This window comes from Saccopteryx leptura, chromosome 2, assembly GCF_036850995.1.
Source record: "Saccopteryx leptura isolate mSacLep1 chromosome 2, mSacLep1_pri_phased_curated, whole genome shotgun sequence".
Lineage (NCBI taxonomy): Eukaryota > Metazoa > Chordata > Mammalia > Chiroptera > Emballonuridae > Saccopteryx > Saccopteryx leptura.
This window is the reverse complement of record NC_089504.1, coordinates 333,482,899-333,505,127: the sequence shown is the minus strand read 5'-3', so window position 1 is coordinate 333,505,127 and position 22,229 is coordinate 333,482,899. Positions and strand designations below refer to the sequence as shown.

Genomic DNA, 22,229 nt, shown 5'->3' with positions numbered 1-22,229 from the left:
CCCCTTCTCTCTCTCTGTTTCTCTCTCTTCCTCTCTCTCTCTCCCTCTCCCTCTCTCTCTCCCCTCTAAAAATGAATAAATAAAATTAAAAAAATATATATATATATTTGTATCCCTTGGCCACATATCGGCTACCAATGAGGTCAGATCTGCTGCGTGGCATGGGTAGTGACTCAAGATTAAACATCATACCTAATCTAGGATGTGATTATCTAGGATAGTCAAGTGTCCTTCCTGCCCAGTAGCCTTGTTTTAATTTGTCCACATCTGAATTTCCAGTGTTGAAATATGGTAGATAACTCAATGTTTGTTTATTTGTTATAATTATTACCATAATGATTTATGGCATTAAATACAGATTTTTAAAAAACTTTTGATGAGGAAAAGCCTTTATTTTGATTTTAAAAAATTTTTAATTGATTTTTAGTGAGACAGAGAAAGGAAGGGGGAAAGAGAGAGAAGCATTCATTTGTTGTTCTAATTAGTTGTGCATTCGTTCCCTATTTTTGCATTGACCAGGGATCAAACCTGCAACCTTGGCATTTCAGGATGATGCTTTAACTAACTGAGCAAACCAGCCAGGGTCTGAGAAGCCTTTATTTTGAATCCAGGAGATGATATGTTGCCTTACAACCTTCAGTTTTTGGTGAAGACCTCTATTATTAATGTTTTGTTTGGTGGGATGCCTTAGAAAGTGCACAAAAGCCTTCTCATTGTTTTGGTGGCCTTTTGCTACATCAGTTCCAGTAGAGACTACTAAGTTGTCCAGGGTTTACACAGATAATGGAAATCCTCTGATCACTGGTGAGCCAGTTATTTTTCATTTTCTGCCCCCATACCGTTAATGAATTCTTCAAATAAAAAATGGAATTGAGTAAAATAAATTTTTCTGGTTGAAGTGCCATCATTAAATGGCCCCTGTTGAGGCACAGGAAAAAAAGAAACTGGGTACTTCAGCTCTGTCTCCTATGTATGTTGCACAGTCAGGACCCTGAAGGTAAAGCACTGATACCATATATTACCCTGGCTTCTTACCCCTTTTAAGGTTCCAGAGGAAGTTACTCAGGAAGGAATTTATGTAGGATAATTTGAGTTCCCTAGCTTCTTCCCATAAAATTTCAGTAACTTCTTCATTTTGGGTTTACTCCATGAAAAATGCTAAAAGTTGGCCCTGGCTGGTTGGTTCAGTGGTAGAGCATGGGCCTGGTTTATGGAAGCCCCAAGTTCGGTTCCTGGTCAGGGCACACATGAAAAGCAACCATCTGCTTTTCTCCCCCTCCCCCTCCCCTTCTCTCTCTCTCTCTCTTTCTCTCTCTTCCCCCTCCCCTCTTGCAGCCAAGGCTCGATTCAAGTTGACTCTGGGTGCTGAGGATGGCTCCATGGCCTCAATTCAGGTGCTAAAATAGCTCAGTTGCCAATCAGCAGAGCAATGAACCCAGATGGGCAGAGCATCACCCTATAGGGGTCTTGCTGGGTGGATCCCAGTCAGGGTGCATGCAGGAGTCTATCTCTCTGTTTCCAATGCTTCTCACTTAATTTTTTTAAAAAATGCTAAAAGTTATATGGGTCCTTTTCGGCAGCTTAGAATATTAAGTGAAAATAGCCCTTTAAAAAAAAAAACAAAGACAGCCTGACCTGTGGTGGCGCAGTGGATAAAGCGTCAACCTGAAAATGCTGAAGTCGCCAGTTCGAAAGCCTGGGCTTGCCTGGTCAAGGCACATATGGGAGTTGATGCTTCCAGCTCCTCCCCCCTTCTCTCTCTCTGTCTCTCCTCTCTCTCTCTCCCTCTTCTCTCTAAAATGAATAAATAAATAAATAAAATGCTTTAAAAAAAAAAACAAAGACAGCCTGACCAGGTGGTGGTGCAGAGTGGATAGAGCGTCGGACTGGGAGGCGGAAGACCCAGGTTTGAGACCCCGAGGTCGCCAGCTTGAGCGAGGGCTCATCTGGTTTGAGCAAAAAGCTTACCAGCTTGGACCCAAGGTCGCTGGCTCAAGCAAGGGGTTACTTGGTCTGCTGAAGGCCCGCGGTCAAAGCACATTAAAAAAAATAATAAATAATAATAATAAAATAAAAAAAACAAAGACAACTCATCAGTTCATACTGGGCTTGGCTTCTTACACCACTGTTGCTGCCCCACCTGGGTCGAAGGCTTTAGTCTGCCTGGTATCTGTCACTCAAACTTGTTTGTTTTCTGGACAAGTACTTGCAATCTGCAAAAATGCTGGGTAAATTACTAACTTTTTTCCTCTCAGTCAACCTAGAATAGAGATCATTTTAATAATTCGTATCCTTTAACTTTTTTTGCTAGGAGACTGGATGACAACATTCGAACTGTTGTAAGAGGTCAAACAAATGTGGGGCAAGATGGCAGGCAAGTGAGTAACTTACTTTTCCCTATTAATTCTACTCCCCTAACTTCTTCAAAATCCAGTGATAAGTGACCAAGTGTTGAACTACCTTCTTACAGAGCACTTTCTCATTGATCTCTCCCATACACAGCAGGAAACATGCATGACTTGTTCCACTAATAACAGAGGTTGGCTGCCCAGACCAGCCATGAACCGTGGGCCCGGGGCATATTAGCAGAGCTCAACCAGGCTGGGGCATGCCAGCTGAATGAGAACAGTGATTTCCTTTCTTGTTATCCTTAGTGCTAGACATCTCTGCTATCCTTCTATATTTTGTTTAATGCGGCTAAACATAGTTGCTAGTTTTTTTAATGATTTTATTTATTGATTTTAGAGAGAGGGAGAGAAGTGAGGGAGGCACAGGAAGCATCAACTAGTAGTTGCTTCTGGTATGTACCTTGACTGGGTGGGGTTTTGAATTGGTGACCTCAGTTAGTGCTTTATCTACTTTATCTACTGAGCCACCTCAGGTCAGGCCATGGTTGCTACTTTTATCTATCGGCTTAATTGTTGGAATTTTGATGTTACTTTTTTGCCTATGCATCAAAAGACACTATCAACAGAATAAAAAGGCAACCTGTGAAATGAGAGAATATATATGCAGATCACATATCTGATAAGGGATTAATATTCAAAATATGTTGAGAACTCCTAAAGTTAAACAACAAATAAAACAAATAGCTCAATTAACAATGGGCAAAAGACTTGAAAAGACATTTCTGCAAAGAACATGTGAGATTAGTCAGTAAGTACATGAAAAGATGCTCAACATCACTAATTATTAGGGAAATCAAAACTACAATGAGATACGACCTCACACCGAGGATGTGGAGAAATTAGAACCCTTGTGCAATGTAGGTAGAATGTAAGATGGTACAGTTGTGTAAAACAGTTTTAGGGAGGTTCCTCAAAAAATTTTTAGAATAGAATTATCATATGACTCAGTAATTCCACTTCTGGGTACATATTGAAAAGGATTGAAAGCAAGGTCTTGAAGAGATACTTGTATAGCCATGTTTGTAGCAGCATTATTCACAATAGGTAGAAGCAAAGTGTCCACTGACAAATGGATAGATAGGCAAAATGTGGTATATGTATATATACAATGGGATATTGGTCAGCTGTAAAAAGGAAAGAAATTCTGACACATGCTATAATATGAATGACCTTGCAGACATTATGCTTAATGAAATAATCAGTCACAAAAAAATACTATATGATTCCATTTATAATACACGAAGTACTTAGAGTAATATAAGGTCTACTGGAAAGTTCTGTTCGTTTTTGGAATAAAACAAAATATAAATTCTTCCGACTTAATTCATGTGGCACCCATATTGAATATTTCCACACCAATGCTATCTTCCAAATATGGTCATAAATGGTTTGCTCAGCTGAATTAAGCTTTTCTGCAATCTCTGAGGTTGTCAGAAAAGGATCTCGCTCCAACATGGTCTTAACAACATCGTCATCCATCAAAGATGGTCACCCAGAATGTGGCATATCAGAAAGGTCGAAATCACCTGTTTCGAATTTTTTGAACCATCTTCTGCATGTCCTATCAGAAACTGTACCTTCACCAAACACTTTCAATAAATTTCTACATGCTTCTGTAGCATTTCTCCCTTGTTGAAATTCATAAAAATACAGTGGCATAAATGAACTTTATCAGTAGCCATGGGTACACTATAGCTTCACACATAAGACTAACGTGAATCAACTTTGTTTTAGTTAATTTGCTACGTCAGTATGTATACATTAAGTGATAAAAATAGAGAGGCACACATGCGCCAAATAAACATGTGCTTACATGTCAAAACTTGTTGTGATAGAAACGGACAGAACTTTCCAGTAGACCTTATAAAAATCATAAAGACACAAAGTATAACAATAGCTGCTAGGGCCTGGGCAGAATGAAAAGTTACTGTTTCATGAATATAGAATTTCAGTTTTACAAGATGAAAAGAATTATGGGGATGGATGTTGGTGATGGTTGCACAATTAAAAATGGTTAAGATGAGGCCTGACCAGGCAGTGGCACAGTGGATAGAGCATTGGACTGGGGTGAGGAGGACCCAGGTTCGAGACCCTGAGGTCGCCAGCTTGAGCGTGGTTTATCTGGTTTGAGCAAGGCTCACCAGTTTGAACCCAAGGTTGCTGGCTTGAGCAAGGGGTCACTGGCTTGGCTGTAGCCCCTTGGCCAAGGCACATATGAGAAAGCAATCAATGAACAACTAAGGTGCCGCGATGAAGAATTGATGCTTCTTATCTCTCTCTTCCTGTCTGTCCCCCCCATATGTCCCTCTCTCTGACTCTCTCTGTCACACACACACACAAAAAAAGTGGTTAAGATGATCGATTTTATATGTATTTTAACACAGTAAATTTTTAAAAATCCAAGGTGGAAATACAATTCATATATTTCAAAAAGATAGTAATATGACATAGCTATAATTCCACATACCTAGTTTTGTTGGCAAACAAGTAACCATATATTCATTGTAGAGTTTTTTTTGTTTTTTGAGGTTTTTTTACATTTTCTTTTTTTTTAATTTTTATTTATTCATTTTAGAGAGGAGAGAGAGGGAGAGAAGGAGGGAGGAGCAGGAAGCATCAACTCCCATATGTGCCTTGACCAGGCAGGGTTTTGAACTGGCAACCTCAGCATTTCCAGGTTGACGCTTTATCCACTGCGCCACCACAAGTCAGGCTCATTGTAGAGTTTTACATTGCCTTTGGATCTAGTTAGGAGGGCTATTGGAAGGGAGTGTAGGGAAAAAGTAGATGGTTGTGGCTCCTTAGTTGTTCGTTGATTGCTTTCTCATGTGTGCTTTGACTGGGGGGCTCCAGCAGTGTTAGTGACCCCTTGCTTAAGCCAGCAACCTTGGGCTCAAGCCAGTGACCTTTGGGCTCAAGCCAGTGACCATGGGGTCATGTCTATGATCCCATACTCAAGCTGGTGAGCCTGAGCTTAAGCCGATGACCTTGGGGTTTCAAACCTGGGTCCTCTATGTCCCAGGCCGATGTTCTATCCACTGTTCCACTGCCTGGTCAGGCAACTTTTTTTTTTTAGAGAGAGAGACAGACAGGGACAGATAGGAAGGGAGGGAGATGAGAAGCATTAACTTGTAGTTGCAGCACTTTAGCTGTTCACTGATTGCTTTCTCATACATGCCTTGAATGGGGCGGAGGGCTCCAGCTGAGCCAGTGAACCCCTTGCTCAAGCCAGAGACCTTGGGCTCAAGCCAGCAACCTTTTGGATTCAAGCCAGCAACCATGGGGTCATGTCTCTGATCCCACGCTCAAACCTGCAACTCCACACTCAAGCTGGTGAGCCCACACTCAAGTCAGATGAACCCGTGCTCTAGCCGGTGACCTCGAGGTTTCAAACCTGGGTACTCAGCATCCCAGATTGACACTCTATTCACTATGTGACCGCCTGGCCGGTCAGATTATTTGTTAATAATTGTAAATAACAAAAGCTCTTTACCATTAAAAACATCATTTTGATCAGTATGTATGTTCCTTTAAAGTTGTTTAAAGCTTAATTTGTGTATCATTAGTCCCAACTTATTACTATTTGAAATAATAATGTTACTATTTACTGTGATTCAGCCTATATTTAGAGTGGCTTGCTGGAAACCTTAACACACATAAGACAGTCCCAGGTACTTAAAATTCCAAGAATGTAAAAGTAAATGAAAAGATTCATCGAGACTTTTTGTTGGGTCATGTTATGGAGATAAATATCTTTTAGTTAGTTGTGTTTTAACCTGAGGTTGCAAACTAGCAGTGTTGGCGAGTCGGGCCCCGAATTGACAGCCTGCAGGAATGTCGGCCTTCCCCACCTCACATAGTAATAGGTTGCAGGTTGCTGCAGAGCAGAGCAGGTCATATTTCAGAGAGCAAGACCACATTTTCAAGAATGTTTAGATAGCATTTCAATCTGTGATGGAATTTTGTATTCGTCTCCTTAGAATCCAGACAAAAAGGAAGCCCAGAGAAGTAATTGCTTTTCCTGTCATCCCCTCCATCTGTCTTTTCCAACAGTTTGTAATGCAAGCTGAGGTTGAGACTTCTATTTCCCCGGGAGCTTTCGAGTCCTATCCTTGCCGGCTCCTAAGGGTGAAAGCCTTGCTGCCCAGCCCTGGCTGGTGGTGGTTTCCTAAAGGGAGACTCTGTTTGGCACAGACTTGCGAGAATTATGGACGTTCCAAAGTCTGAGTTTTATAGGTGGAGAGGCCCAGGCTCTTCTCTTTGCTGGAACATAGGAAAAGTTTCATAGAACTTGTTTTGTAAGCTTCTGAGGAACACTCAAGAGAGCAGTAATACGGACAAAAGGAAGCTTTCCTTTTATAGATTTCATCTTTCTTCAGCCAGAACAGATGTGCTTTTATCTGTGTAAATAAGGGGAAAGTATTCACTTTACATTTACAGCATCTTTAAAAGACATTTCTAGCAGAAACATTATTTTTTGAAAAGCAGTATTTCTGACTCAAAAGTTATTTGTAGGAAGGGAATGATTTAGAAATTGAAGACGCAGTGAGGCGGTTTCTTTAGTTTCCTGAAATTTCTGAAGTGCCAGCTGCCTGGTGAGCTTTGCCCCACATTGTAGAGCCTCAGCTTACTGACCACCTCCCACGTGGGTGGACTTGTATTGTGGGTGGGTCTAGTCTGTAACCTCTTCTAACCAGATTGTGGTGCTCGGACTAAGTTATTACAGCACTAAATTCTCCCCATTTTATCTGTTGAAATCATCAGGCAAAAGCTTTAATTACATGCCCACGTGTTTGAAACTTTGTGGTTAAGATGAGTCAGTTCAACAAGTACTTGATCTGATATGCAATGAAACTCACCACAGCTTCCCCGAGAATTAAAATGGACAACTTGAAAGTATATAGAAAGAGAGGTGAGTAGAGGAGGGGTTAGAAGAAGAAAAAGTTGGCATGTGAAATTGTAAGAGTGGCCAAACCTTGACCAATTCCCGGTAAGCTGAGAATCACCAGGAAAAGATTAGCCTCTGAGCTTCTGTCCCTTCAGTGGAGCTTGGTGACAATGTAATTATTGCATCAAGTAAGACTAATAAGTTTGGGAGGGGAACAGATTATTACAGTAGTCCCCCCCTTCTCTGTTGGGGAGACCTCTAGTGGATGACTGAAACCGCAGATAAGACCAAACTTACACCTTTTCACTTAAAGGAAGCTCTTAGCCACTTCTCTTTGGCATATATGAATTGCCGGCATCACTACTTTTGCTCTTTGGGGCCATTATTAAGTAAAATAAGGGTTATTGAATATAAGCATTGTGATGCTGCCTGTTAATCAAGACAACTGCAACTTCCCTACCTGGCTGGTAGTGTATACAGCATGAACATGCTGGACAAAGGGATGATTCATGTCCCACATAGGTGCTCTATTTCATCATGCTACTCAGGATGGCACTCAATTTAAAATTTATGAATTTTTTATTTCTGGAATTTTCCATTTAATATTTTCAGATTATAGTTCACCACAGGTAACTGAAACCATGGAAAGCGAAACCGCAAATAAGGGGGGACTGCTGTATTGCCATCTCCAGCTCTGCTCACTGAGACTTTGATTTGGAAGAAAGCTTTAGATAATTAATTGTAGGACATCATTCCACCCAGTACAGAAATCCTTTCTGTGACATCCCTGATATTTCATTATCCTGTTTCTGCTTGGAGACTTCCAGTGATGGGGAATTCATTACCACGGGGAAGTCCGTTCCAGTTTTGTAGAGTTTTAGTTTTAGACCCTTCTGTCTTAAACTGAACTGATACGGTGAAATACCCCTCATGGCAGCTTCTTGTCGATCTTAGTTTTGCCAGCTGAACTGATGTAAATGAAGCCCATTTCCTTCTAAAGGTTAAAATGGTTATGTCCCTTGCTGAATGTTCCTTTTTCTAGGCTAATCATTCCTAGCTTCTTCGACTTTATATGATTTCCAGACCTTGTATTATCCTGGTTGCCTAGACGGCGCTTGTTAACTTGGGAACTGAAAGTTCAGGGGTCTGTCAACTCTCTGGAATTCATTGTAAAATTTTGTATTATAGACATATTTTTTTAAGAGAATACACATTGATTTTTCTATATTCACTAAGGAGTCTGTGACTCTTCAGAAGTTAAGGGGCTGGCCCTGGCTGGCTAGCTCAGTCAGTTAGAAGGTCCTCCCGAAACAACAAGGTTGTGGGTTCAATCTCTGGTCAGGTCACATGTGGGAGTGACCAGTGAGTGTACAACTAAGTGGAACAACAAAGGAATGCTTCTCTCTCTCTCTCTCCTTCTCCCTGTCTTTCCTTTCTTCTCTCTCTCTGAAACCAATCAATAAAGAGTTCTGAACATTAAAAAAATCATTTAAAAAAAAGTTAGGGGCCATTGATTTAGGCACTTCCATTTCTTTGGGTTGGGTGAAATTTTTGGCAGCCATATCACAGCACTGACTTCTATTGAATTGGCAGTTATCTGAAACTCCCAGGTCAAGTGTTGCAAACAGATTCCTGCAGAGCTGAGAAAGTGACCCAAATGGCTTCAGCAGGCCAGTGTGCATCCATATGTATCCATTGGGGGAGCAAATATCTTGCCTAAAGGGGACAACCATGACTCAGTTCTAACCAATTGCTCTCATGTCTGAATGCAAACCTGGAGCTGCCAGATCTGTTTGTTTTTTGAGAGAAGCCAGAAATCTGGATTTGTATGCGACTCTCCCAATTTTGAATGTTGGCTTACTGTTTTTCACAAATGCTATTACGGCCAAACAAAACACATCTGTGGGCCCACAGTTTGCAATATCTGCCCCAGGTCTTTTTTCATATGGACTGCTTTTAACCTCTTCCCTTCTCTATTTGATTAAGAGATACTTTGAAATTAAGTGCTGGATTTTATATGTCTCGCCCTTGGTGTCATCTTGCTAGTTTTACTTGATTGTTCCATCTTGCTGAAACCTTTTGGAACCTTGATGACTTTCCCGTTTTCTCATCAGTGGATCTGCCAGAGGTGCCTTCGATGTCTTCATTCAGTAGATGCATGGTTGAACAGGAGGGGTTCAGAGCCATGTGGCATGCTATTCGAGACTTCTCATTCCTCTCTTTCTTATTCTCATTTAATACAAAATGTCAGGCCAGAAAACCAAGAATTTCTTCCTGTCATCAGTATCTGTCCAGGGTTGTGTTTCTTCATTTTTCCGTTTCTTCACTTCCCTCAGAAAAGGAGGCTAATCATTCTTGCCTTCTCTTTTCATAGAGATATCATAAAGACATTAAGTCAGCAAAGCAGGTGGCCTTCCAAGGAGAAAATGTTCTCTGCTTCTCATTCTCAAAATTAGTATATCATCTGATTTGGGCCTTAGACAAAAGTAATCGTGCTCTCCAAGCCCCTGCACCAGGAAGATGGTGGACTTCCCAGCACAGTACTGATCTTCATTATGTGGGATTATGACTGTAATTGTCAGCTCTCTGGCAGGATGATCTGAATTCTTCCCCTCCATCACTTTAAATTTATCCTTCTTCTCATCTTCTCCAGGAGGAAATTAAAGCCCATTCATTGATGGAAGAAAATTAATGGCATCAGTATTAAAGAGACCATAAATAGTTTGAGGGGGGAAAAAGGCAACTGTCACTTGCTTCCTCCTACTGGAACATACTAAATCCAAAGCAGTTGAGCTCTTAAAGCACAGGCTTAAGTTTTTCCATTAGTGATTAAGAATAGTTAGGCTTTCTTGTTTCTTTTACATTAAAAAAAAATTTTTTTTTCAGAATGTCTGCAGCTAACACTAACCTTCAGTGATTGCTAAGGCCTGGGAATGGCCAGGAGTGCGGGAAGACTCAGTGGGGGTAGTGCTGGAGTTGAGCTGGAGTTCGGTCTTTTGTGTGCGCATGTCCCGGGTTTTGACTGGGCTTTCCACCACTCCCTAACCAGGGTTTCTTACATCTGCTGCAGAGGTCAAGGTCGGCCTGCCTTTATTTGACAAGTTGAATCCAAGTAAATGTTCAGTTTTGCCTAGAGTGCTAGTGCACTATTGACTGTAGCAGAGGCAAGGACTTCTAGAATGTCCATTATTTAACCCTGTAGTGACTGGGTGCAGTCTTCTCACCATGCTTCATTCTGCTAATCACACATGAGCCATAGCACTTTTTGGCAGAGTGATGTGTCTACTGCATATTGGAATTTTTTTTTTTTTTAAATAGAATCTTTGCAGTTTTTTAAAATTTTTTTATTTATTTATGTATTTATTTTTTACAGAGACAGTGAGTCAGAGAGAGGGATAGACAGGGACAGACAGACAGGAACGGAGAGAGATGAGAAGCATCAATCATTAGTTTTTCATTGTGCGTTGCAACACCTTAGTTGTTCATTGATTACTTTCTCATATGTGCCTTGACCGCAGGCTTTCAGCAGACCAAGTAACCCCTTGCTGGGGCCAGTGACCTTGGGTTCAAGCTGGTGGGCTTTTTGCTCAAACCAGATGAGCCCGCGCTTAAGCTGGGGTCTCGAACCTGGGTCTTCCGCATCCCAGTCCGACACTCTATCCACTGTGCCACCACCTGGTCAGGCGCATATTTTTCACTACTTGTCTTTCAAATCTCTTATTTTTTTCTGATAACCTATAAAGAATTCAAACAGGTGTCTTCTCTCTCCTTTATGTATAAGACTGGGCTTTTTTGGTTTTTTTAGATAGAGAGTGAGCTGGAGGAACAGATAGGGACAGACAGCCAGGAGGTGAGAGAAGTGAGAAGCATCAACTCATAGTTGCATCACCTTGGTTGTTTGTTGATTGCTTTCTCATATGTACCTTCACCTGGGGACTATAGCACAGCAAGTGTCCCCTTGCTCAAGCCAGCAACCTTTGGGCTCAGGCCAGCAACTATGGAGTCATGTCTATGATCCTATACTCAAGCCAGTGACCCTGTGCTCAAGCTGGTGAGCCTGCTTTTGAACCTGGGTTCTCAGCATCCCAGGCTGATGCTCTATCCACTCACCACCTCCTGGTCAGGTAAGACTGGGCATTTTATTTGAATCTCTAAAGATTGAGGTAATTGGACATTGTCACTAATGTAACATTGGATGGCAGCCTGATCAAGTGAAAACCTGAGCTTTCAATTTAAATTTTGGCTCTGTTATAATCCCTTGGTGTGAACTTGGATGAGCTATTTAACCTCTTTGAGCCTCAGGTTCTTCAACTATGACATGGAGATAATAATACCTACTTCAGTTTATTTTAAAACACCGAGCACAGTGTCAGGCCCAGTTGTGCTTTTAAATGGCAGTAAGACTGCTGCTGCTAATCGTGATGTAACGCACCGGAAGATCAGCGTTCCCTAGTTCTGTGCATCCAGGCATTTGTCAAGTTCCTTCAGCTTTTCCATCAGCTCCACTTCTCTGCATCTCTGCTGCCTTGCTTTAAAGCAGCTCTACGTTTACTTGATCTGAAAGATTCCTTACAGACCCCCAGTGTGCTGTTCTCTGAATGAAAATTGCAGCACAGCTTCCCTGTGTCCAAAATGCCTGCTGTTGCATCGGAGACTGTGAAAGGCTCTGTTCCCTTGTCCTGTCCCTAAGACCTACATCAGATGTTTGCCAGGGCTTCTGCTCAGTCAGAGGTTTAAGGCTTTTGAGATGTGGGTTTGAGCAAGGGTGAGGGTTATCAGGGCTTCATGCTTTTCCTATAGTGCCCACTAATCTTCTCCACATCTGCACCCTGAAAGGTTGCTCTTTCTGATGTCCAGCTGTGCCCGCAGTTTTTCTCACAAACAGCCAGCAAAGGTCTTGGCAAAGAGCCTGAGGGTGGGTGCGAATGTGCAGCTCTCAGAGGTTCTGTACTGTTGCACTAACCACACACTTGGCCTTAGTAATTTGTTCACATTTCTAGTTGATTCTTTCTTGCCTGCTTGTGTAGCATCACTGTCTTCATTTTATGTCCTGTCACATATGAGACATCCTTTGGTGTTTTCCCATCTCTCCATCAGGAGCCTGTCCCTTCTTCAATCTCAGGATTTCTAGTTACCTTTAACTCTCTGCTAGGTTCAAGAAAAGTTTTGAGTTTGCAGTTTACATATTTATTTTTCATTGTTAATGTAAGAGCAACACTCTTTCCAGCTTTCTGCATTCTAGACAGAAGCACAACTGACCAGTGGATTGTAATATAGCAGAGTACAAGTTCATTAATAAGATTTCACATTCCGTATTGCTGATGTTTAAGAATCTGCCACTTTTCACGGTTTGGGGTAGTTTCATAAAGGTTATTGACAAGTACCTGAAAAGGGTATTCAAGTATTTCTTTCTTAAAAAATTTTTATTTTATTTTAGAGACAGAGGAAGAGAGAAGGAGAGAGAGACATCATTTGTTGTTCCACTCATTTATGCAGGAATCCCCAAACTTTTTACACAGAGGGCCAGTTCACTGTCCCTCAGACCGTTGGAGGGCTGCCACATACAGTGCTCCTCTCACTGACCACCAATGAAAGAGGTGCCCCTTCCGGAAGTGCGGCGGGGGGCCGGATAAATGGCCTCAGGGGTCCTCATGCGGCCTGCGGGCCCGTAGTTTGGGGATGCCTGCATTTATGCATTCATTGGTTGATTCTTGTATGTGCCCTGACCAGGGATTGAACTCATCACTCATCACCTTAGTATATTGGGATGATGCTCTAACCAACTGAGCTAACCAGGCAGGGGCAAATATTTCTTTCTTTTCTAACTACATACAGGGTGAGGCAAAAGTAGGTTTACAGTTGTTCATATGGAAAAAATACAGTATTAATAAATAAAAATATAAGAATAAATTCTGTGTTTCACACACTCACAACTGAAAACCTACTTTTGCCCCACCCTATGTCTTTGTGGAGCCAGATTTTCATCCTGTTTTTCAACCAAAATAACATATCACAACAGATTTTTTTTTTAATTAAGTGAGAGGTGGGGAGGCAGAGAAACAGACTCCCGCATGTGCCCGACCAGGATCCACCTGGCAAGCCCCCTTAACAGGTGATGCTCTGCCCATCTGGGGCTGCTGCTCTGTAGATCGGCAACTGAGCTATTTTAGCACCTAAGGTTAGGCCAAGGTGCCATCCTCAGCACCCAGGGCCAACTTGCTCAAACCATTCAAGCCATGGCTGTGGGAGGAGAAGAGAGAGAGAGTGAGGGGGAAGGGTAGAGAAGCAAGTGGTCACTTCTCCTGTATGCCCTGACTGGGAATCGAATCTGGGACTTACACAGCCCAGGCCGATACTCTACCACTGAGCCAACCAGCCAGGGCCTCACAACAAATTTAATGCAGAAACATATAGGAGAGTCCAGCTGGCATCTATTAAAGCATTTGCAAAGTACAGAAACAGTGCCACACTCTTCTCAAGAAATTTATTTTATTTTGGTGAAATGTAGTTATTTTTCATATAAACATGTTATTTATGTTAATATGTAATGAGTTTATCGTTATTTTAAAATGGAGTAATGGGCCTGACCAGGCGGTGGCACAGTAGATTGAGCATTGGACTGGGATGCAGAGGACCCAGGTTCAAGACCCCGAGGTTGCCAGCTTGAGCATGGGCTCATCTGGTTTGAGCAAAAGCTCACCAGCTTGGACCCAAGGTCGCTGGCTCGAGCAAGGGGTTACTCAGTCTGCTGAAGGCCCGCGGTCAAGGCACATATGAGAAAGCAATCAATGAACAACTAAGGTGTTGCAACGTGCAATGAAAAACTAATGATTGATGCTTCTCATCTCTCCGTTCCTGTCTGTCTGTCCCTGTCTATCCCTCTCTCTGACTCTCTCTCTGTCTCTGTAAAAAGGAAAAAAAAAAGAAAAGAATAAAATAAAATAAAATGGATTAATGGTATTTTTTTCCCAATTTTTCCATTGATTTGAGAGAAAGGAAAAGAGAGAGGGGGGGAGGAAGGAAGGAAAGAAGAGATAGAGAAAGAAGTATCACCTTGCTGTTCCACCTGGTTGTTTCGTCCAGTTGTGCACTCACTGATTACTTCTTGTATGTACTGACCGGGAATCAAACCCGTGGCCTCAGCACACCAGGACAACACTTTATTCATTGAGCCACCAGCCAGGGCAAATAGGTAATTTTTAAACTTCTCAATTTTAATTTCCAATATGGTATATATCTATATAACCCACATAAATAAAATCTCTTTGGGTCTCTGAGTAATTTCCAAGAGTATAAGGGATCCTGTGATTACAAGTTTTTAAAAATGTTCTTTCTGAGTAATATTTCAGTGTTAAATAAGTAGGAATGACAGGCAATTTGTTCTTGATTTTAATGACATTCATGCTAGTTAGTATATTTGTTCATTTAGTCATTTAGTAAATATTTATCAAGTGCCTTCTGTGTGCTGGGCGCTATTCTAGGCATTAGGGATAATGCAATAAACAGGGCGAAGAGCCTTCTCATCTAGAGCTGACGCCGAGTGTGGTGGTATTTTGTTTCCACATTTTTTCACCGGTAAGGAATTAGCTTTATGACCTTGGTTCACTAATCTTATTTGCCAGAAAATAGACATTGAATTTTATCATATGCTTTTTCAGCTTCTACTAATATGGTCATATGGCTATTCATCTTGTTGATTAGCTTAGGGTTTAAAAAAAATGCTTAAACCTCAAATACCTGCTGGGTTATTGTCTATTGTCCTTTTAATGTATTGTTGAATTTTGATATTTTTAATCTAGGATTTTCATTCATGTTCAAAAACTTCATTTCTTTTGATGACTGAATAATATTCCATTGTATAAAAATACTACATTTTATTCATCTGTTCATGGATACTTGGGTTATTTCCACCTTTTGGCTGTTGTGAACAATGCTGTAATGAACATTGACATACAAATATCTGAGTTCTTCCTTTCAATTCCTTTCAGTATATACCTATGCATGGACTTGCTGGGTCATATGGCAATTTTTAATCATCTCAATATCTAATCTCTTTGGAAACATTTTTTCCATATTGTTCTGAACTATGATAGATTTATTTTTCCACTAGAAAAGCATACATTCCTATTTTGTCTTCATTTAGTCTATACAGACTATGTGTTTCAGATTAGCTATAGAGGCTTAAGGTTTTTTTTGTGTGTGTGTTTTTCTTTAGCGAGAGAGGGAACAGAGAAAGAGACAGAGAGAAGGACAAATAGGGACAGACAGGCAGGAAGGGGAGAGAGATGAGAAGCATCAATTCTTCGTTTCAGCACCTTAGTTGTTCATTGATTGCTTTCTCTTCTGTGCAAACTGAGGGACTACAGCAGAGCGAGTGACCCCTTGCTCAAGACAGTGACTTTGGGCTCAAGCCAGCGACCTTGGGCTTCAAGCCAGCAATATGGAGTCATATCTATGATCCCACGTTCAAGCTGGTTGAGCCCACACTTAAGCCAGCGACCTTGGGATTTTGTAGCTGGAAACGGGGAGGCAGTCAGACAGACTCCCGCATGCACCCGACCGGGATCCACCCAGCACGCCCACCAGGGGGCGACGCTCTGCCCATACGGGGCATCGCTCCGTCGCGACCAGAGCCACTCCAGCGCCTGGGGCAGAGGCCAAGGAGCCATCCCCAGCGCCCGGGCCATCTCCTGCTCCAATGGAGCCTCGGCTGTGGAAGGAAGGAGAGGGGGAGGGGTGGAGAAGCAGATGGGTGCCTCTCCTGTGTGCCCTGTCCGGGAATCGAACCCAGGACCTCCGCACGCCAGGCCGACGCTCTACCACTGAGCCAACCGGCCAGGGCCGACCTTGGGGTTTTGACCTGATTTGTCAGCATCCCAGTTCGACACTCTATCCACTGTGCCATCACCTGGTCAGGCTTAAGTTTTTGTGTTCAGTACCTAATGATAGTGGTGCTACCTTCTCCCAAAAGAAAACCACCATGATGATTTCTTTTAGTAGCAAGTTCAGCAATTGGAATAGTTCCTTCCTGACCTTAGAAACACATCAAGTCCCGCTGTGTGCAACAGGATTATTGAAAATGGTTTTAGGAAAGTAGTATGCCAAGAAGGAACACTGAAGTTTATTATTCTTCTGAGCCATCTCCCTGTAAATTGGCACTTTTCACGAGCCAAGAAAGAAGTTCAGGCCTAACTTTTGCCATCTGCTTGTTTCCATGTTAAAGGCAGTCACAAGTTTAAACTAGAGTTTTTGCATCTACAGAGGAAAATGCCATTCATCACTACTGTAACTGCTCTGGCTATTACCCAGGTTACTCTTGCTTTTATTGCTAGTAGTTAGTGATTTTGGAAGGAAAATTCCATCCTTAGTTTGAGATTGCACATTAGAAAAATTGCAGCATTATTGCTGACAGTGCAAAGCTTTCTGGGTTTCAGGTCCTTGACACAAGAAGTCATTCAGATATGTTTAAACAATGGATGGGAATTTGAAACTCTGTCTTCATGTAAGAACTTGACCTCTTTTTTTCTCTTCTCTCTTTCATCCATGGAAACCCAGGATTTCAAAAAGCATGAATTCAGTGCTGTGGTTGTTCTGTCAACATTTCCATTTATAAATCTCTGTTTGCAGTAGCCTGTAACATAGTTATAAAGTTTCCTTTGCTCTAATTTGTACTCTGAGGTCTCCTCTAGAAGGAGATTAATTTTGCAAAACTGGAGATAATGCTTTCAGTCTGTTTGGTTTGTTCTGTAGTTATATAGATCAGTGGTCTCCAACCCGCGGACCGGTACCGGTCCGTGGGCCATTTGGTACTGGTCTGCAGAGAAAGAATAAATAACTTACATTATTTCTGTTTTATTTATATTTAAGTCTGAACGGTGTTTTATTTTTAAAAAATGACCAGATTCCCTCTGTTACATCTGTCTAAGACTCACTCTTGATGCTTGTCTCGGTCACGTGATAGATACATTTATCCATCCCACTCTAAAGGCCGGTCTGTGAAAATATTTTCTGACATTATACCGGTCCGTGGGCCAAAAAAGGTTGGGGACCACTGATGTAGATTACCAATTATCAACCTTTTTCATCTCAGCACACACATAAACTAATTACTAAAATTCTGTGGCACAAGAAAAAAATATATTTTTGCCAGCCTGACCAAAAAAAAGGTATAATTTTGATTGATTTACAAAAAAGGTAATAATAGTAATTACCTGCCATTTTTGCTCCAAAGTGACTCTTTTAAAAAAACCCAGGTGCATATATTTGTATATAGGATTTCTGGCCCTGGCAAGATAGTTCAGTTGGTTTGAGTGTCACACTGAAGCACAGCGGTTGCCGGTTCCATTTGTGGTCAGGGCACATACAGGAACGGATCAATCTTCCTGTCTTTCTCTCTCTCTCTTTCTCCTCTTTCTTCTCTCTCTCTAATCGATAAATAAAATTTTTTTTAAAAATAAGGATTTTTGGTATAAAGAATTAACTAATCAGATGCAACCTTATTATGCGGCATGACCAATAAGATAGAACTCTATTATATGACCTATGTATTTATGGTTCGAGACAGGTCATTTATATGTAATCGCTGTTGTGTGTTAACTGTTGTCATTTTTTTTATTTGACAGTCTTAAGAGAAAAGAGGTCAGTGCCCCTGACTAAATAGTTAGGTATTGCATGTTTCTTTTTTTTTTTTTAAAGATATGTTGAAGTCCTACCTACACACACACACACACCATTCTTCAGAATGTGACTTTATATTTTTTTAATTTTTATTTATTCATTTTAGAGAAGAGAGATGGGGGGGCGGGAGGGAGGAGCAGGAAGCATCAACTCCCATATGTGCCTTGACCAGGCAAGCCCAGGGTTTTGAACCGGCGACCTCAGCATTCCAGATTGATGCTTGATCCACTGCACCACCACAGGTCGGTATTGCATGTTGTTGTTGTTTTTGTATTTATCCGAAGCTGGAAATGGGGAGGCAGTCAGACAGACTCCCGCATGAGCTTGACCGGGATCCACCTGGCATGCCCACCAGGGGGCGATGCTCTGCCCATCTGGGGCATTGCTCTGTTGCGACCAGAGCCATTCTAGCGCCTGAGGCGGAGGCCATGGAGCCATCCTCAGCGCCTGGGCCAACTTTGCTCCAATGGAGCCTTGGCTGTGGAAGGGGAAGAGAGAGACCGAGAGGAAGGAGAGGGGGAGGGGTGGAGAAGCAGATGGGCGCTTCTCCTGTGTGCCCTGGCCGGGAATCGAACCCGGGACTCCTGCACGCCAGGCCAACGTTCTACCACTGAGCCAACCAGCCAGAGCGGTTTTGCATGTTTTTTTAAAAAAAATTTTATTAATTTTGAGAGCGAGAGAAACATCAATTTGTTGTTCTACTTTATTTATGCATTCATTGGTTGATTCTTGGGGATCAAACCTGCAACCTTGGTGTAAGGCCAGTGGCTGTGGCCATGCAGGTTTACATTGGATTTAGGCAGACGGTAAAGGAACTGTGAAGCTAGAAAATGGTGAGACATTCTACTTATTATAGTCTTGCAATGGCGGATGAGCAAGCAGGCAGGGAAAACCGCCTTTCTCCCTCTCTCATTCTCTCTTTCTTTCTTTCTCTCGGCTGACAAGCTAGCAGGCGGGGAACAGGAACCCCTTCCTCAGCAAGTAATAGAAAAAATGGCGCCTCCCAGTGGCGGCAGGCAATCCGCAATCTACAATCTGCCACCCTGAGGACAAGCACCTACAGCCTTACATAGACTCTCCACACGTAGTGCTGCCCCGTGCTCATACACCAACCAGGCAAAGTACAAGCTAGCAAGCCTAGCACACTTGTTTGCCCAACACTTGGCACGTTGGGATGATGCTGTAACCAGAGCTACCCAGCCAGAGCTAGGTATTATGTGTTTTAAAAATTCTTGTGGCGCCTGACCAGGCGGTGGCGCAGTGGATAGAGCGTCGCACTGGGATGCAGAGGACCCAGGTTCGAGACCCCGAGGTCGCCAGCTTGAGCGCGGGCTCATCTGGTTTGAGCAAAAGCCTACCAGTTTGAACCCAAAGTTGCTGGGTCCAACAAGGGGTTCCTCGGTCTGCTGAAGGCCTGTGGTCAAGGCACATATGAGAAAGCAGTCAATGAACAACTAAGGTGTTGCAACGCACAATGAAAAACTAATGATTGATGCTTCTCATCTCTCTCCGTTCCTGTCTGTCTGTCCCTCTCTCTGACTCACTCTCTGTCTCTGTAAAAAATAAATAAAATTTAAAAAATTAAAAAAAAAAAAATTCTTGTGGCATATCAGCTGGAAACCACTGGTCTAGATTGAAGCTCTAAAACATACAAGACATTTACCATCCTTCCTATTGTATTGGATCACATGCCAGGATTTCTGGGTTTTGTTTCCATGTTATATTGTGGACTCTGAACAGATGCCATGTTCATTTCTAGGTAGGTGATACCTTATGGATGTTAAGCAAAATACGTATATTAATACTCTTTTATAATGGCCCCCAACTAGAATGGGGGGACATTTCTTCTGGAGACACATACGCTGACAAGTATATATGGTGATCCACGTATTTCACCCCACCTCAGACCTAATTACTTATCCTTGTCATAGTTCTGAACTTTTCTTGTCCCTAGTCACATGAGAACAGTAGGGACAGAGAGCTGTTATTTATATGATATTGTTTATGCTAGGCCAAGTTCTACACTGTTTTTTTGCATTGATTACCTGGAGATTCTGACCTTTGATGATTTCTGGTGACTTGGTTTAGCATCCTGTGGTCAAGTTCTAATGCAGTCATCAGCCCTGGGGCTGTCCAGACCTCTGGAATTAAGAATGTACTCTTGGAGGCCTGACCTGTGGTGGCGCAGTGGATAAAGCGTCGACCTGGAAATGCTGAGGTCGCCAGTTCGAAACCCTGGGCTTGCCTGGTCAAGGCACATATGGGAGTTAATGCTTCTAGCTCCTTCCCCCTTCTCTCTCTCCTCTCTCTCCCTCTCTGTCTCTCTCTCTCCCTCCTCTCTAAAAATGAATAAATTAAAAAAAAAAAAAAAGAATGTACTCTTGGAAAACTCATATGTCTTTCTTGACTCATTCACTATAAGCAAAGGCACATTTTGAGTTGTTTTGGCAGAAGGTACATTTTGAGTCATTTGTCTTGATTGTAATATCTTACATTCTACAAAATATCGCAAATATTATTTTACTTGATCCTTACAAGACATGAATTCAGCCACATAGGTGTTATTCTCTCCATTTTACAGATGAGGAAATAGGCTCAGATAGGTTCTGTGACTTGCCCCAGATCACTCAGTAAGTTAATTGTGGGTACAGATTTTCTGATTCCCAGTATGCTACATACTTGTCCTTATCAAATTCTCTTTATAACAATGACAGACTTTATTTTTTAATTTTTATTTATTTTTTGTATATTTCTTAAGTGAGAAGTGTGGAGGCAGAGAGACAGACTCCCGCATGCACCTGACTAGGATCCACCCGGCAAGCCCACTAGGGGGAGATGCTCTGCCCAGCTGAGGCCATTGCTTTGTTGCAAATGGAGCCGTTTCAACGCCTGAGGTGCCATCCTCAGCGCCCGGGCCAACTTACTCCAGTGAAGCCTTGGCTGTAGGAGGGAAAGAGAGAGAGAAGGGAGAGAGGGAAGAGTGAAGAAGCAGATGGTTGCTTCTCCTGTGTGCCCTGACCGGGATTTGAACCTGAGACATCCACATTCTGATAAACACTCTACCACTGAGCCAACCAGCCAGGGCCTAACAATGACAAACTTTAAAAGCAGATTTGGGAAGGAGCCACTTTTTTCCATTTGCAGACTCTTGAAAAGTTAACTGGTTCACAAGGGGATCCAAGTGGTGACAGTACCCATGGCTTCATTAACCAACTGGGTCCCTCTCAGCATAATGAAGAAATGGCCGAGATGAGCTCAGTGATGAATGGAGACTACTGTGTTGACTGCACACCTGTGGTCCTAAAGAGGTGAAATTAACCATTTGAGTAGTGAGTTTTTTTTCATGCTCACTGACCCCCGGGAATGAGGGGTTTTTTTGTAAAATGAAATTAGTTACAGTTACAGTTTTATTAACTTAAAATCATGTTTGTTTGATAACCAATTTATGGAAACAAGAAGAACATACATTTGCTTTTTTTTTTAATGTCACCTTACACATTTTTAAAATAAAAATTTTAGTACAGCCTGACCAGGCAGTGGCACAGTGGATAGAGCGTCGGACTGGGATGCAAAAGACCCAGGTTCGAGACCCCGAGGTCACCAGCTTGAGCGCAGGCTCATCTGGTTTGAGCAAAAAGCTCACTAGCTTGGACCCAAGGTCGCTGGCTCGAGCAAGGGGTTACTCGGTCTGCTGAAGGCCCGCGGTCGAGGCACATATGAGAAAGCAATCAATGAACAACTAAGGTATTGCAATGCGCAACGAAAAACTAATGATTGATGCTTCTCATCTCTCTCCATTCCTGTCTGTCTGTCCCTGTCTATCCCTCTCTCTGACTCTCTCTCTGTCTCTGTAAAAAAATAAAAAAATAAAATTTAGTACGATCATACTCTGGATGGTCAGGAGTCATGAGGACGTACACGAACATTCGTATTACTCAAAGGGTTAAATGAAATAGGAGGAGAAAATTGCTCAGATGAAATCCTAATGGTATGGGATAGAGGTATGTCTGAAAATCAAGTGAAGGAACGTCCAGATGTCCCCACCAAAAGATGTTTTCTCCTTAATGAAAACTCATAATATAAATGAGAGTTACTAAGTGACTAAAGTAAGAAGTAACATAGTAAGATATGGGGGATCAGAATTTAACTTGGCAGCTGGGAAGTCCTAGCTCTTTGGGGGAAGTCATCCTTTTGTTAACGTGTACAAATGTGCCCCGTTTCTGAAAGTACTGACTTTCTGTACCTTTTATTCAGCA

General features: G+C 42.1%; 1 protein-coding gene across 1 annotated transcript in view; it reads left to right on the top strand.

Annotated features, from left to right (window-relative positions):
• The window catches only part of VPS53 (VPS53 subunit of GARP complex), a 181,072-nt gene that overhangs the window by 17,807 nt on the left and 141,036 nt on the right, over positions 1-22,229 (top strand). The window contains exon 4 of the mRNA XM_066363548.1: positions 2,312-2,378. Coding sequence (XP_066219645.1) covers positions 2,312-2,378 — 67 coding nt within the window. The remainder of the gene's footprint in view (positions 1-2,311; positions 2,379-22,229) is intronic.